Genomic DNA, 14450 nt, shown 5'->3' with positions numbered 1-14450 from the left:
AGCCCCCCCACCCCCCACCCCATCCCTCCCAGCTGCTTTGTACAGGAGCTTTGACGATCAATACCAGAAGAAGCTGAGAAAAAGGAGACACACCCCCCCCCAACCCTCCCACCCACCCCACCCCCCCAAAAAAAGCGTACCCAGGGGGTGGGGTACCTATAACCACGTATCTATGAGTATATACACACCTATATAGCCATATCGCAGCTTCCGGAACGGATGCGCAGCTCCTTACGCAACGAAACGGGGTTCCAGCTGGAACCCCTCCCTGCGGCCCCCCCCGGGCCCCGAGGGAGACACCCCCCCCTTTAAACCCCTTCCCCCCCCCCCCCCAACCCCGCCCCCGAATATCCCCTCATGGGCTCCTGTGAGCGGGTCCTCACAGCCGCCCACCCCCCCCCGGGGACCCGGGGACATGGCAGGGGGAGTGGGGGGGATGCGGTGGGGGGGCTGGGGGGGTGGGGGGGTGACACAGACACGTCCTGGCTCCCCCCCCCGCCCCAGCCCCCCGCCCGCCGTACCCAACATGTAACGTGCCTTTATTTATGCTGCAATATCACATTAAACTATTACCCAGGAGGTGGTTGGTGGCTGCTGCCCTCTGCTTGGTGTGGGGGGGCGGGCGGATGGGGGGCCCGGAGCTGGGTGGGTGGGGGACACCCCTGGTGTCACCTGTCCCAGGGACCCTCCCTTTGGGTGGCATTTGCCGGGGGGGGGAACGACCCTAGGTGACACCGCATGCCCATCAGACCGCGGGGGGGGGGGTTAATCTGGATTCGAGTCGGGGGTGAGACCCGCGGGGGGCTCCAGGGCAGCGGCGGGGCCGGGGCCGCCCCGTCGGGGCTGCAGGAACGCGGCGCGGCCACGCGGTGGCGGCAACGAGCAGCGACGGAGCGGGGGGGGGCGGCGGGGGGGGGCGGCGGGGAGGGGGTCCCGGGGCGGGGAGGGGGGATCCTGGGAGGGTCCCGGTTTGGGGGGAGTCCCGGTCGGGAGGGGGAAACCCCACGGATGGGGCCGGGGGGGGGGGTGGTGATCTCGCTCCGACGGTGAGGGCAGCTCCGCTGGTCCCGGCGGAGGGTCCCGGGGATGCGGAACCGCGTCCGTCCGTCTGTCTGTCCGTCCCCGGGGCGGCTGTCGCGGCTGGTAAATGGGTTTCATTAGCGGCGGCGGCGGGGCCAGGATTGATCCCCGCAATCTCCCGCTCCCCCGGGACCCCCCCGGCGGCCCGGCCCGGCCCGGCCCCGCTATAAGAGGCGGCGGCGGCGCCGGGTGACGGGGGCGATGGCGGGGCGGCGGCTGCTGCTGGTGCTGCTGCTGCTGGCGGGGGTCCTGCGCGCCGCCCGCTCCTGCCCCGGGCTCCCCGACCCCGGTACCGGCCCCGAGCGCGCCCCGGCCCCGGTGAGCCCCGGCCAGCGCCGCGCCGTCGGGGCGGGACAGCGGGATGGATGCGGCGGGGGGCGTGGGGGCCGGGAGGGGAAAAACGGGGTTTTGGGGGTCGGAGGGGTCCGTGTGCCCCCCCCTTCCCCCATCCCCGGGGCTGCCGTGACCTCCCTGCCCCGTCCGACCCCTCCACAGGCCGCCGCCGCCCCCCCAGGGCCTCCCCCCGGGGCCGCCGCCGCCGCCCTGGGCGCGTTGCTCCGGTCCCTGCAGCGCCCCGGGCTCAGCCCGGGCTCCCCCCTCCAGCCGCAGAGGTGAGCGGGGCCGGGAGGGGGGGTCTGGGGAGGGGCTGTCCGGGGACACCGGGGTCGGGGAGCCCAGGGGTGGGGAAGGAGCTGGGTGTTGGGGACAGGATGGGGGGACCCTGCTAGTGTCCGTCTGTCCGTAGCCATCCCCTGTCTGGCTGTAGCCATCCCATGTCTGTCTGTCCCCGCGTCCCTCAGTCTGTCCCCATCGTACCTGTCCCCATTTGTCCATCCTCTTCTGTCCCCGTGCATCCTTGTCCATCCATCCCCGTCCCGTCTGTCTGTCTGTCCCCAACGCGGGGGTGTCAGCGGTGCGGTGTCCCTGCGGCAGGTTTGGGCGGGGGCCGCAGGGGGGGTCCCAGACCCGGCTCAGCCCCCGCAGCTGGGACCCTCCAGCCGCCCCGTTCTGGACCATGGCGACACCGCAACGCTTCGGCCGCCGCCGCTGAGCGTCCATCTGTCTGTCCCAGGAGCCGTCCCTCTGGAGACCCGTCTGTGAGTCCGTCCGTCCATCCATGGGTCACCCAATAAACTGGTGCCACTCACCCCCCAACACTCGCTCTGGTTTTGCCCCTGAGGGATGGTGGGGGAAGGGAAGGGGTGGGGGGGGAGCTGCCCCTTTGCTGCCCCCCACCCCTGACTCCCAAAACGCCCCCCCCACCCCCCCCAGAAAGACACCGACGCGGGGAGTGTACAAACCCCCCCAGCTTTATTCCCAGGGGCTGGGTGGTGTCCGGGGACCCTCCTCACCCCAGGATGGAGGGTGCCCCCCGGGGCCCTGAGCTCTGTCCAGGCTCTGCCTGGGGGAGCCACGTGTCTGTCTGTCTGTCTGTCCAGGTACCCACAGGGCACATCAGTGGCGGGGGGGGGGCCGGGTGTCTGTCTGGGTGTCCGTGGGTGCATCCAGACATCCATCGCGGAGCTCCGCGCGTCGGCTGGCGAGTCCAGGGGGGACCGGCTGCGGGTCCGTTGGGAGTGTCTGTGTGTCCGTCCGGGTGTCGGTGGGCGGGTTGGGGGGTGCAGGGGGTGAGGAGGGGGCGGGCGGGGGTCTCACTTGCCCCCGGCCATGATGCGCAGGTACTGGAGGGCGTTGCGGGCGGCCTGGGAGCGGGCGCCGTCGCGGGAGGGGGCTGCGCCATGGCACACGGTGGCCGGTTGCGTCGACAGCTCCACCAGGCACTGGTGCAGCCCGCTGAGGCTCAGCGCGTCTGGGGGGTGACACACACACACAGGAACAGGCTGGTGTCACCCCACATCCAACCCCAAAACAACCCCTCAAGCCTGGGATGGGGAGGGGGGTGCCCAGAGGGTGTTTTGGGGAGGGGATGGGGGGTGCCCAGGGTGTGTTTTTAGGGACAGGTGGGGGGTGCCCAGGGTGTGTTTTGGGGAGGGGGGTGGCCAGAGTGTGTTTTGGGGGGGTAGGGGGTCCCCAGAGGGTGTTTTGGGGAGGGATTGGGGGTGCCCAGGGTGTGTTTTTAGGGAAGGTGGGGGGTGCCCAGGGTGTGTTTTTGGGGAGGTGTGGGGGGTGCCCAGGGTGTGTTTTGGGGACAGGTGGGGGGTGCCCAGGGTGTGTTTTGAAGGAGGGGTGGGGGGTGCCCAGAGTGTGTTTTTGGGGAGTTGTGGGGGTGCCCAGGGTGTGTTTTTGGGGAGTTGTGGGGGTGCCCAGGGTGTGTTTTGGAGCGGTGGGGGGTTCCAGGGTGTGTTTTGGGGAGCGGTGGGGGGTTCCAGGGTGTGTTTTGGGGCGGTGGGGGGTTCCAGGGTGTGTTTTGGGGCAGTGGAGGGTGCCCAGGGTGTATTTTGGTGTGGTAGGGGGTTCCAGGGTGTGTTTTGGGGGGTGGGGGTGCCCAGGGTGTGTTTTGGAGCAGTGGGGGGATCCAGGGTGTGTTTTGGGGAGCAGTGGGGGGTTCCAGGGTGTGTTTGGGGGGTGGGGGTGCTCACCGATGTCGAGGTAGCTGATGGCGAAGCTCTGCTCCTCGGAGAGCTCCTGCAGCAGGGCGCAGGCGCCGGCGCCCAGCGGGGACAGCGGGTGGCTCCGCAGCTGCGCGATCTTCTCGCCCGCCGAGTTCCGCAGCGAGTCCCACGTGCAGCCGGGGGCTCGGCCCCGCAGCCCCTCCAGCCTGGGGCCCGCCTGCGGGGTGCAGGGGGCTCAGGGACCCTCCAGAGACACCCACTGGGGTGTGGGGGGGCTCAGGGCTCCCAGTGCAGGGACACCCGAGGGATATGGGGGCTCAGGGACCCTCCAGAGACCCCCCCTGGGGTGTGGGGGGGCTCAGGGCTCCCAGTACAGGAACACCCAAGGGATGGGGGGGCTCAGGGACCCCCCCAGACACCCCATTAACCCCCTGGGCTGACCTTGAGATGCCCAAGTCCTCCCCTTAACCCCTCAGGCTGCACATGGGGTGCCTGTGTCCCCCCATTAATGCCTTGGGGTGACCTTGGGATGCCCATGTCCCCCTCCTTAACCCCTCAGGGTGCCCGTGGGGTGCCCAGATCCTTCCATTAAATCCCTGGAGTGACCTCAGGGTGCCCGTGTCTCCCACTAAGCCCTCAGGGTGCCCATGGGGTGCCCATGTCCCCCCATTTACCCCTCAGGGTGCCCATGGGGTGCCCATGTCCCCCCCTTAACCCCTCAGGGTGCCCGTGGGGTGCCCATGTCCCCCCATTTACCCCTCAGGGTGCACCATGGGGTGCTCACATCCCCCTCCAATTCACCCCCTGGGGTGCCCCTGTGCCCCGTTAACCCCTGGCTGGCCGGTACCATGGAGAACTGGTCCTCCTCCACCTCGGCCTCGCTGCCCTCGCGCGGCTCCATGGGGACGTTGTGGATCCGCACCAGCATCTTGGCGGCCGCGTTGCGCTTCGCCAGCTTCTTGGAGGTGCCGCTGCCTGCGGTGGAGGGGACAAGGGACCCCCAGGGGAGCCTGGCACCGTGTCACACCCCCCCTGCACACCCCAGGGAGGGGGGTGACAGGCCCCCTTCCTCTCCCCTCCCCCCCAGCCCCGTACCGATCTCCACGAAGCGTTCCACCCGGCAGGTCATGGTGAACTCCTTGCGATGCGCCGGCCCCGACTCCTGCGTCACCGTGTACTCGGGCAGGCGCCAGCCCTTCTGCACCACCAGCTCCTGGGGAGGGCAGGGGGGACACAGACAAATGGGAGGGGGGCTTGACCCACAAGCTGACACACCCCCAGCCAAAAATAACAGGGAGAGCTGCCCCCAAGGAAGAAGATTCCAGCCCTAAATGGGCAGGGCTGGCCCCAAAATAGGGGTAACTGGTACTAAAATGGGGTAACTGTCGCCAAAATAGGGGTAACTGTCCCCAGAATGGGGGTAACTGTCCCCAACATAGGGTAACTGTCCCCAAAATAGGGGTAACTGGTACTAAAATAGGGTAACTGTCCCCAAAATAGGGTAACTGTCCCCAAAATAGGGGTAACTGGTACTAAAATGGGGATAACTGTCCCCAAAATAGGGATAACTGTCCCCAAAATAGGGATAACTGGTACTAAAATGGGGATAACTGTCCCCAAAATGGGGATAACTGTCCCCAAAATAGGGGTAACTGGTACTAAAATGGGGTAACTGTCCCCAAAATAGGGTAACTGTCCCCAAAATAGGGATAACTGTCCCCAAAATAGGGGTAACCAGTACTAAAATGGGGATAACTGTCCCCAAAATAGGGTAACTGTCCCCAAAATGGGGATAACTGTCCCCAAAATGGGGATAATTGTCCAAAAATAGGGGAACTGTCCCCAAAATGGGTAAGAGCCACCCCCAGCGGGGCAGAGGCAGCCCCCAAAGGTCACCACCACCCCCAAAAGGGGTAAAGTCACCCCCAAAGAGGCAAGGAGCCCCCCCACCCCACCCCAGACAGGGATAGCTGTCCCCTAAATTGTCTCATCCCCCCCAAAACAGGGCCAGTCCCCAAGCCTGTGGTGTCACCCACCTGCAGAGCCCCCACGGGGTTACACTCCGACTGGGGGGGGGACACGGGCGTCTTCATCTCCAGGGGGGTGCCCCTGCAGGGGGGGGCAGGGCGTGAGGGGGGGCAGGGTAAGGGGGGCACTTCTGAGCCCCCCCACCCCCCACCAGGACTCTCCAGGAGCTGAGGGTTTGGGGGAGATCGGTGACCCCCCCCCACCTCTGCCCAGCCCTGGGCATCTGGGTGCCCCCCACTCTGTTACCTGGGTGAGGGGGGGGGCACGGTGGGCGCTGGGGGGGCAGCGGCGGGGCCGGGCTCAGCCGGGGGCTCTGGGGGGAAAGGAGAGCTTGGGGATAGAAGGTGAGATGTTAATGCCCGAGCTGGCCCCCCCCAAACCTCCCCCCCCTGCACCCCAAATCCTGCCAGGCACCCCTAATTCCCGTGGGACCCACAGGTCCCCCGGTATTTCCACCCATGACCCCCCCCAGGTATCTCCAGCGGTGCCCTGTGCAGCCCCAGATGCACCCTGGGCACCCCCAAATTCCCCTAAACCCAATTCCTTTGGGATGCCCAAGCCCCTGGCACCCCAAATCACCCTGGGGAACCCCTAAACTCCCCTGGCCCCCTGCTGCAGACCCCCCCCAAACCCACTGAGCCTGGGTGCTCAGCATCCCTGGGGGTGCTCCCAACCCCCTGGGTACCCCCAGACCACCTGAGCAACCCCCCAATCCAGCAGCCCAGAGCACCCCAAACTCCTCTCAGCACCTCCTGCAAACACTCAACGGCCCCCTCCCCCTGCACCCAGCACCCCTTAGCTCCCTGAGCCCCTCCTCTCTGCATCCTGAGCCCCACCCAGACACCCCAGCACCCCGGGGACCCCGTGCCCCCCTCACCTGGGCTCCTCGGGGGTGGTGGGCTCCAGCATGTCCCCCCCTTTGAGCAGCTTCAGGGCCACCTCGGCCGCTTTGTGCTTGGCCGCTTTCTTGCTGGGCCCCTGCCCTGGGGGAGACACTGATTGAGGGGTGGTGGGGAGTTTTGGGGGGCCCCCCCAGACCCCTCACAGCCCACACACTCAGTTAGGGCTGCCACAGCCCAGGGGTCAGGGTCTGAGGGGGGTCCTTAACTCTGGCAGCAGGGTGCCAGGGGGTCCCCGAGTGGTGTCAGGGTGATCCCTCACCAGGACCCACTTTTTAGGGGGGGTCCCAAGGGATCATCCCAGATCTTGGGGTCCCCAGGAGGATCCCTGTGCCACAGCAGGTCCCAGGGGATCCCTGGGTGTCCCAGGCATCAGGGTCCCAGATGATCCCAAACCACAACCCACATTTTTGGGGTCCCAGGGGATCCCCAAGCGTCCCAGACACCAGCATCCCAGGCGACCCCCCACCACCAAACCCTGCCTTTTAGGGATCCCAGGCAATCCCCCACCAGCACCCACATTTTTGGGCTCCCAAGGGACCCCCAAGTGAGCCAGACATCCAAATCACAGGCCATCCCCCCCCCACCCCTCCTTTTTTTTGGGGGGGGGTCCCAAGGGATGCCTGAGTATCCCAAACACCAGGATCCCAGGCAATCCCCCCCCTTAACTTTTTTAGGGATCCCCACCATTCCTGGGGACACCCCCATGTCCTCACTGTCCCCCCACACCCCCTCTAGCAGCACCCCAGGGTAACGAGATCCACCCGCACAGCGCCTGGGTGGGGGACGGTGGGGGTGTGGGGGGTGGGGGTTGGGACCAGCCTGGGAGAGGAGGGTGCCAGGGACCCACCGGTGCAGCTGATGTCCCCAACGGTGACACGGAAGGTGAAGTTGGGCTGGTGGGCTTGTCCCTCAGCCTTCAGGAGGTCGTAGCCGGGGGTCTTGCCTATGCGAGTGCCATACTCCTGCAGCAGGCTGATGGGCGTCTTCCCGGGGTTGGCGGCCAGCATCTGCTCCAGGCTGGGGACAGGGCTGTCACCAGGGACAGGGTGTCACCAGGGACAGGGGGAGCAGGGACAGGGCTGTCACCAGGGACAGGGTGTCACCAGGGACAGGGGGAGCAGGGACAGGGCTGTCACCAGGGACAGGGTGTCACCAGGGACAGGGGGAGCAGGGACAGGGCTGTCACCAGGGACAGGGTGTCACCAGGGACAGGGTGTCACCAGGGACAGGGGGAGCAGGGACAGGGCTGTCACCAGTCCCAGGGGTCAGGGGGAGCAGGGACAGGGCTGTCACCAGGGACAGGGGTGTCACCAGGGACAGGGGTGTCACCAGGGTCAGGGGGAGCAGGGACAGGGCTGTCACCAGCCCCAGGGGTCAGGGGGAGCAGGGAGAGGGCTGTCACCAGGGACAGGGGTGTCACCAGGGACAGGATGTCACCAGGGACAGGGGGAGCAGGGACAGGGTGTCACCAGCCCCAGGGGTCAGGGGGAGCAGGGACAGGGCTGTCACCAGGGACAGGGGTCAGGGGTCGCAGGGACAGGGTGTCACCAGGGACAGGGGTCAGGGGGAGCAGGGACAGGGCTGTCACCAGGGACAGGGGTCGGGGCAGCAGGGACAGGGTGTCACCAGGGACAGGGGTCAGGGGGGAGCAGGGACAGGGCTGTCACCAGGGACAGGGGTCGGGGCAGCAGGGACAGGGTGTCACCAGGGACAGGGGTCAGGGGGAGCAGGGACAGGGCTGTCACCAGGGACAGGGGTCGGGGCAGCAGGGACAGGGTGTCACCAGGGACAGGGGTCAGGGGGGAGCAGGGACAGGGCTGTCACCAGGGACAGGGGTCAAGGGAGAGCAGGGACAGGGCTGTCACCAGCCCCAGGGGTCAGAAGGGAGCAGGGACAGGGCTGTCACCAGGGACAGGGGATCAGGGGGGAGCAGGGACAGGGGTGTCACCAGCCCCAGGGGGTCAGAGGGGAGGGTGGAGGAAAAGAGGGGTGGTGGGAGAAGGATGGAGTGCCACAGCATGGGGACTGGGGTGGCATCTGCCACAGGGCAGGGGGGAGGGATGGAGTGGCCACAGGGTTTATGGGATGAGGGGACAGGGATTGGGGCCACCATAGAGTGAGGGGACAGGGATGGGGTCATCATAGAGTGAGGTGACAGGGGCTGGGGGTAAAGGGGATGGGACCATCACACACTGTGGGGACACAGGACAGGGATGGAGCCACATCACAACGTGGGGACAAGGGACAGGGATGGAGCCACATCACAGTCCAGGGGCGAGGGGACAGGGATGGGGCCAGCACACACCATGGGGACAAGGGCCAGGGATGGGGCCACCACTCAGCAGAGAGACGGGGGGGACAGGGACGGAGCCACATCACTAGGTGGGGAACAAAGGCCAGCGATGGGGCCACCACACAGTGCGGCGACAGGGGGACAGCGATGGGGCCAGCGCAGAGCGAGGGGACAGGGGGACAGGGATGGGGACAGGGGGACAGGGATGGGGCCGCATCCCAGCACGGGGCCGGGGGCAGCACGGAGCCCAGGGCCAGGGCCGGGGCCACCTCACACCGCGGGGCCGGCGATGAGGCCTCCACCCGCCCCCCAGGCAGCGCCGGGCCCGCCCCGCAGCCCGGAGACGGCGGAGCAGCCCCGGCTGAGGCGGGAAGCTGGGGGGGGGCGGTGTGAGGGGGGTAGGCCCGGTGTAGGCCTCACCCCCCCGGCCCCGCGCGGAGCCGGATAAGCGGGCCCGGGAGGGTTTTATCAGGCCGCTGGGGAAGGCGGCTTTGGGCGGGGGGTGTCCCGGGGCTGGGGGGGGGCCGGGGGGGGTGTCCGGTACCTGGGGAAGCCGCCGCTCCGCCTGGCCCCGCCGCCCGCCCCCTCCTCGCTCATCCCCGCCGCGCTCCGTCCCCACGCCGCGCCGGCCGCGCCGCCAGGGGGCGCCCGAGGGGAGGCGGCGCCGCGCGGGGGGTGATGGGAACCCGCGGCCGGGGATGGCGGGGGGGGGTGGGGGACGTGGGGAAGGGGGGCGGCTGCGCCTGGTGTGGGCCCGGGGTGCTCCCAGTGCGCCCAGTGTGGCCCCAGGGTGCTCCCAGTGCTCCCAGTGCGCCCAGGGTGGCCCCAGGGTGGCCCCAGGGTGGCTGCAGTGTGCTCCCAGTGTGGCCCCAGTGTGCACCCAGTGTGGCCCCAGTGCTCCCAGTGTGCTCCCAGTGCTCCCAGTGTGCTCCCAGTGTGGCCCCAGTGTGCTCCCAGTGCTCCTAGTGTGGCCCCAGTGTGGCCCCAGTGTGCTCCCAGTGCTCCCAGTGTGGCCCCAGTGTGCTCCCAGTGCTCCCAGTGCACCCAGTGTGCTCCCAGTGTGGCCCCAGCGTGCTCCCAGTGCTCCCAGTGTGCTCCCAGTGTGTGCCCAGTGTGCTCCCAGTGCTCCCAGTGTGGCCCCAGTGTGGCCCCAGTGTGGCCCCAGTGCTCCCAGTGTGCTCCCAGTGTGCTCCCAGTGCTCCCAGTGTGCTCCCAGTGTGCACCCAGTGCTCCCAGTGTGTTCCCAGTGCTCCCAGTGTGCTCCCAATGTGCTCCTAGTGCGCCCAGTGTGCTCCCAGTGTGCTCCCAGTGTTGCCCCAGTGTGCTCCCAGTGCTCCCAGGCTGCCCCTAGTTGTCCCAGTCTGCTCCCACTGCTCCCAGTCTGAGCCCAGTCTGCTCCTAGCGTGTCCCTACTGCTCCCAGTCTGGCCCCCAGTGCTCCCAGTAAGAGTGTTCCTGTCCCCAGTGCTCCCAGTACAGGCATGATTCTGTCCCCAGTGCTCCCAGTCTGTCCCCAGTGCTCCCAGTCGGGTGTTTCTCTGTCCCCAGCAGACTACATTTCCCACAATGCCCTGCCCCGCGCGGGGAATGCCGGGAAGCTGGAGGGACCGGGAGGCGGGGGCACGCGACTGGGGGGGCGGCTGCCCCAGTTTCCCTCCCTGGACGGGGCGGGACAGGGACAGACGGACGGGATGGGACGGGGATGGACTGGGACAAACTGGGACCGATGGGTGGGACAGGGATGGACTGGGACAAACTGGGACCGATGGATTGGGACAGGGATGGACTGGGACAAACTGGGATGGATGGATGGATGGGGACACTGGGGATAGGGACAGACAGACAGCATGGGACAGGGATGGACTGGGACAAACTGGGATCGATGGATGGGGACACTGGGGACAGGGACAGACAGACAGCATGGGACAGGGATGGACTGGGACAAACTGGGATCAATGGGTGGGGACACTGGGGACAGGGACAGACGGACGGGATGGGACAGGGATGGACTGGGACAAACTGGGATGGATGGATGGGGACAGGGATGGACTGGGACAAACTGGGATCGATGGACTGGGACAGGGATGGACTGGGACAAACTGGGACCGATGGATGGGGACACTGGGGACAGGGACAGACGGACGGGATGGGACAGGGATGGACTGGGACAAACTGGGATGGATGGATGGGGACAGGGATGGACTGGGACAAACTGGGATCGATGGATGGGGACACTGGGGACAGGGACAGACGGACGGGATGGGACAGGGATGGACTGCGACAAACTGGGATCGATGGATGGGGACACTGGGGACAGGGACAGACGGATGGGATGAGACAGGGATGGACTGGGACAAACTGGGATGGATGGATGGATGGATGGATGGATGGATGGATGGATGGATGGATGGATGGGGACAGGGATGGACTGGGACAAACTGGGATCGATGGATGGGGACAGGGATGGACTGGGACAAACTGGGATCAGTGGATGGGGACACTGGGGACAGGCAGGGTGGGACAGACGGACAGGGTCAGATAGGGTGGGACAGGGATGGACAGGGGTCCATGGGTGGGGACAGGGACAGACGGACAGGGTGGGACAAGGACGGACAGACAGCATGGGACAGACGGGGTGGGGCTGGGGTGGATGGGGACAGACAGATGGGGTGGGACGGACAGGGAGCTGTGGGGACAAACGGACACCTGCACTGGAAGCAGACTGGAAGCACTGGGAACAGAGGGAGAGCCAGACTGGGAGCACTGGGAACAGACTGGAAGCACTGGGAACAGAATCATGCCTGTACTGGGAGCACTGGGGACAGACTGGGAGTACTGGGGACAGAGAGAAACCCATACTGGGAGCACTGGGGACAGGGACACCCATACTGGAAGCACTGGGAACAGAGGGAGAGCCAGATTGGGAGCACTGGGAACAGAATCATGCCTGTACTGGGAGCACTGAGGATAGGAACACCCGTACAGGGAGTACTGGGTGCAGACTGGGAGCACTGGGGACAGACTGGGAGCACTAAGAACAGAGGGAAACCCATACTGGGAGCACTGGGGCCAGGGAGAAACCCAGACTGGGAGCACTGGGGACAGACTGGGAGCACTGGGAACAGCATAACGCCTGTACTGGGAGCACTGGGGCCAGAAGCACAGTCATACTGGGAGCACTGGGGACAGGAACACCCATACTGGGAGCACTGGGGCCAGACTGGGAGCACTGGGGACAGAATCACGCCTGTACTGGGAGCACTGGGGACAGACTGGGAGCACTGGGGACAGAATCACGCCTGTACTGGGAGCACTGGGGACAGACGGGGAGCACTGGGGACACAGAGACACCCATACTGGGAGCACTGGGGCCATAAGCACAGTCATACTGGGAGCACTGGGGACAGGAACACTCGTACTAGGAGCGCTGGGGACAGACTGGGAGCACTGGGGACAGAGAGAAACCCAGACTGGGAGCACTGGGGACAGACTGGGAGCACTGGGGACAGGGACACCCATACTGGGAGCACTGGGAATAGCATCACGCCCATACTGGGAGCACTGGGGCCAGAAGCACAGTCATACTGGGAGCACTGGGACGGCCCTGGGGGCCCCCGACTGCCCCCCCCTCCCCCCGACCGGCCCCGGGGGGGGTCAAAGCGGCCCCGGGGGGGTTAAAGCGGCCCCGGGGCCGGTGCCGGGGGTGTCCCGGTGGGATCCGGGCCCCGGGGCCGGTGCCGGTGCCCGCGGCGGGTGCTCGGGGGCTCCCGGTGCGGGGCGGGGCGGGCGGGGCGGGGCCGCGCCGAGCGCCGGGCGGGGCCGTTCCGCGCCGAGCGCCCTGACCGCGGCACCGGCCCCCGGTACCGGGCCCCGCCCGCCCCGAGCCCCCGGCCCCCGGCCCCGGGCCCATCCCCAGGCCCCGGCCCCTCACCGGCATCACCCCCGGAGGCCCCGGCAGCGGCACCCGCGGGGCCCGGAGCCCCCCCCCAGGTACCGGCACCGGGCGGCAGCGGGGAGGCCCCGGCCGGGGGTTGAGGGGGGGGGGGGGGGGGGATGTAGAGGGGGGGGGATGTAGGGGGGGGGTGGGGGGGTAGGACCAGGGATGCGACCGGGACTGATGGGGGGGCACGTGGTCCCCCCCCACACCCCCTCCCCAGGCCCAGGGGGGTGGGGGGTGGGGGGGGGCCGCACCCACCCCTCCCCCAGCCCTGGGGGGGGCTCGGTGGGGCCTTTTTGGGGGGGGTTTGGGCAGTGGCACGCGCGGCCTCTTGCACACTCGTGTGCCCCCCCCCCGCACCTCCCCCACTCCCCGCACACGCGTGGGCAGCTCCTTGCACACGTGGGAACCCCCCGCACATCCCCCCCCCGCCCCCCCCGCTCCTCCTCCGGGGGGGGTGGGGGGCGGCCACGCACGCGCTTGTGCCCCCCCCCCCCCCCCCCTTGCACGCTCGTGCCCCCGCTGCGTGCGCGCGCAGCCACGACACCCCCCCCCCCCCTCCCGCACACGTGCGTGCACCCCCCGCGTGGGCCACTCACACGACACCACCCCCCCCACCACCCCCCCACACCCCCCCCAGCCCTCCATTCCCCCCTCCCGCTGTCGCGACAGGGCTTCATGTCGCGACATAACCCGGCGGGGAGGGGAGGGCGGCGCGGGGCCGCTCTCTCCTCGTCCGCTGCCTGTCTCCTCTGTCGCGACACGGGACCGGCGCTGTCGCCTGTCGCGATAGACGCGCCCCCCCTCCCCCCTGGTTCCCCGCTCCTGCCTCAGTTTCCCCACACGGGGAGGTGGGGGGGGAAGGGAAAGGGGGGGAGGGGAGGCTCCATCCCTTACCGGGATGACGTCACCGCGTGACGTGATGTCACCACGGGGGGGGACACGACACCTGGAGGGCGGGTCGTGTGTGTCCCCCACCCCCCACCCCCCCCCGGGCCGGACTCTCGGGTCCCTCGGGGTGACGCTAAGCCCCGCCCACGTCGTCCCCCCCCCCCGTGACTCACCCCCCCCCCCACCTAATTTTAGTGATGACCTCATCCATCCGCTCCGCTGTTGCCATGGCAACAACCCCCCCCCCCAAATTTTGAGGGGAGCTGAGCCGGAGCTGAGCCCCTCCCTGCATCCCCCGAGACCCCCCCGGGACCCCCCCCCCCGGCCCTGCCTCAGTTTCCCCTGGCACATTTGCAGGGGGGGGGGGGGTTGCTCCCCCTCTTGCACGCTGCCCTGCGCTCACACGTGCTCGTGCACGGGCTCGCACGCCCTTGTGCACACCCACACGTGCCCAGGCACCTCCTTGCACACGCATGTGCCCTCTGTGCACACCCTCCCCCCCGCCCACGGGGGTGCGTGTGCAAGGGGGTGCACACACATGTGGGGCTGCACACTCACGTGTGCAAGGGCTTGCACATGTATGTGGAGTTGCACACACGTGTGCAAGGGGAGCACAAGCATGTAATGGGATGCAAGGGGTGCACACATGCATGTGGAGCTGCACACACATGTGCAAGGGCTTGCACATGCATGTAAAGGGGTGTCCATAGGTGCAAGGGGGTGCACATGCATGTGGAGTTGCACATACGTGTGCAAGGGGGAGCACAAGCATGTAATGGGATGCAAGGGGTGCACACATGCATGTGG

The 14450-nt window shown here is 67.7% G+C and overlaps 1 protein-coding gene across 2 annotated transcripts; it reads right to left on the bottom strand.

Moving 5' to 3' along the window:
- Positions 1–2506: 2506 nt before the first annotated feature.
- Positions 2507–9421, bottom strand: TARBP2 (TARBP2 subunit of RISC loading complex). 2 transcript variants are annotated; one of them, XM_084277132.1, is made up of 9 exons: positions 9361–9421; positions 7371–7552; positions 6499–6604; positions 5868–5951; positions 5630–5702; positions 4689–4806; positions 4441–4568; positions 3621–3810; positions 2507–2890 (listed from the first exon to the last, which is right to left on the bottom strand). In XM_084277132.1, exons 1-9 carry the CDS (start codon positions 9411–9413, stop codon positions 2733–2735), a joined length of 1092 nt encoding a protein of 363 aa, XP_084133258.1. In that variant the 5' UTR covers positions 9414–9421; the 3' UTR covers positions 2507–2732. The 2 variants fall into 2 exon arrangements, with proteins under 2 accessions (XP_084133258.1, XP_084133259.1); XM_084277133.1 differs by lacking the exon at positions 6499–6604 and having other exon boundaries at positions 5868–5934.
- Between the last annotated feature and the right edge of the window lie 5029 nt (positions 9422–14450).

Source organism: Gallinula chloropus, assembly GCF_964237585.1.
Source record: "Gallinula chloropus genome assembly, chromosome: 31".
Classification (NCBI taxonomy): Eukaryota; Metazoa; Chordata; class Aves; order Gruiformes; family Rallidae; genus Gallinula; species Gallinula chloropus.
Note: the sequence above shows the minus strand (reverse complement) of the source record. Positions and strands in the feature narration are given on the sequence as shown.

Excerpts from the sequence above, each read along its gene's own strand:
- TARBP2 (XM_084277132.1), bottom strand. The coding sequence starts at position 9,413 with ATGAGCGAGGAGGGGGCGGGCGGCGGGGCCAGGCGGAGCGGCGGCTTC. Across the intron at positions 4,569-4,688 it reads GGAACGCTTCGTGGAGATCG|GCAGCGGCACCTCCAAGAAG; the intron begins GTACGGGGCTGG and ends CCTCCACCGCAG. Across the intron at positions 2,891-3,620 it reads CATCAGCTACCTCGACATCG|ACGCGCTGAGCCTCAGCGGG; the intron begins GTGAGCACCCCC and ends GTCACCCCCCAG.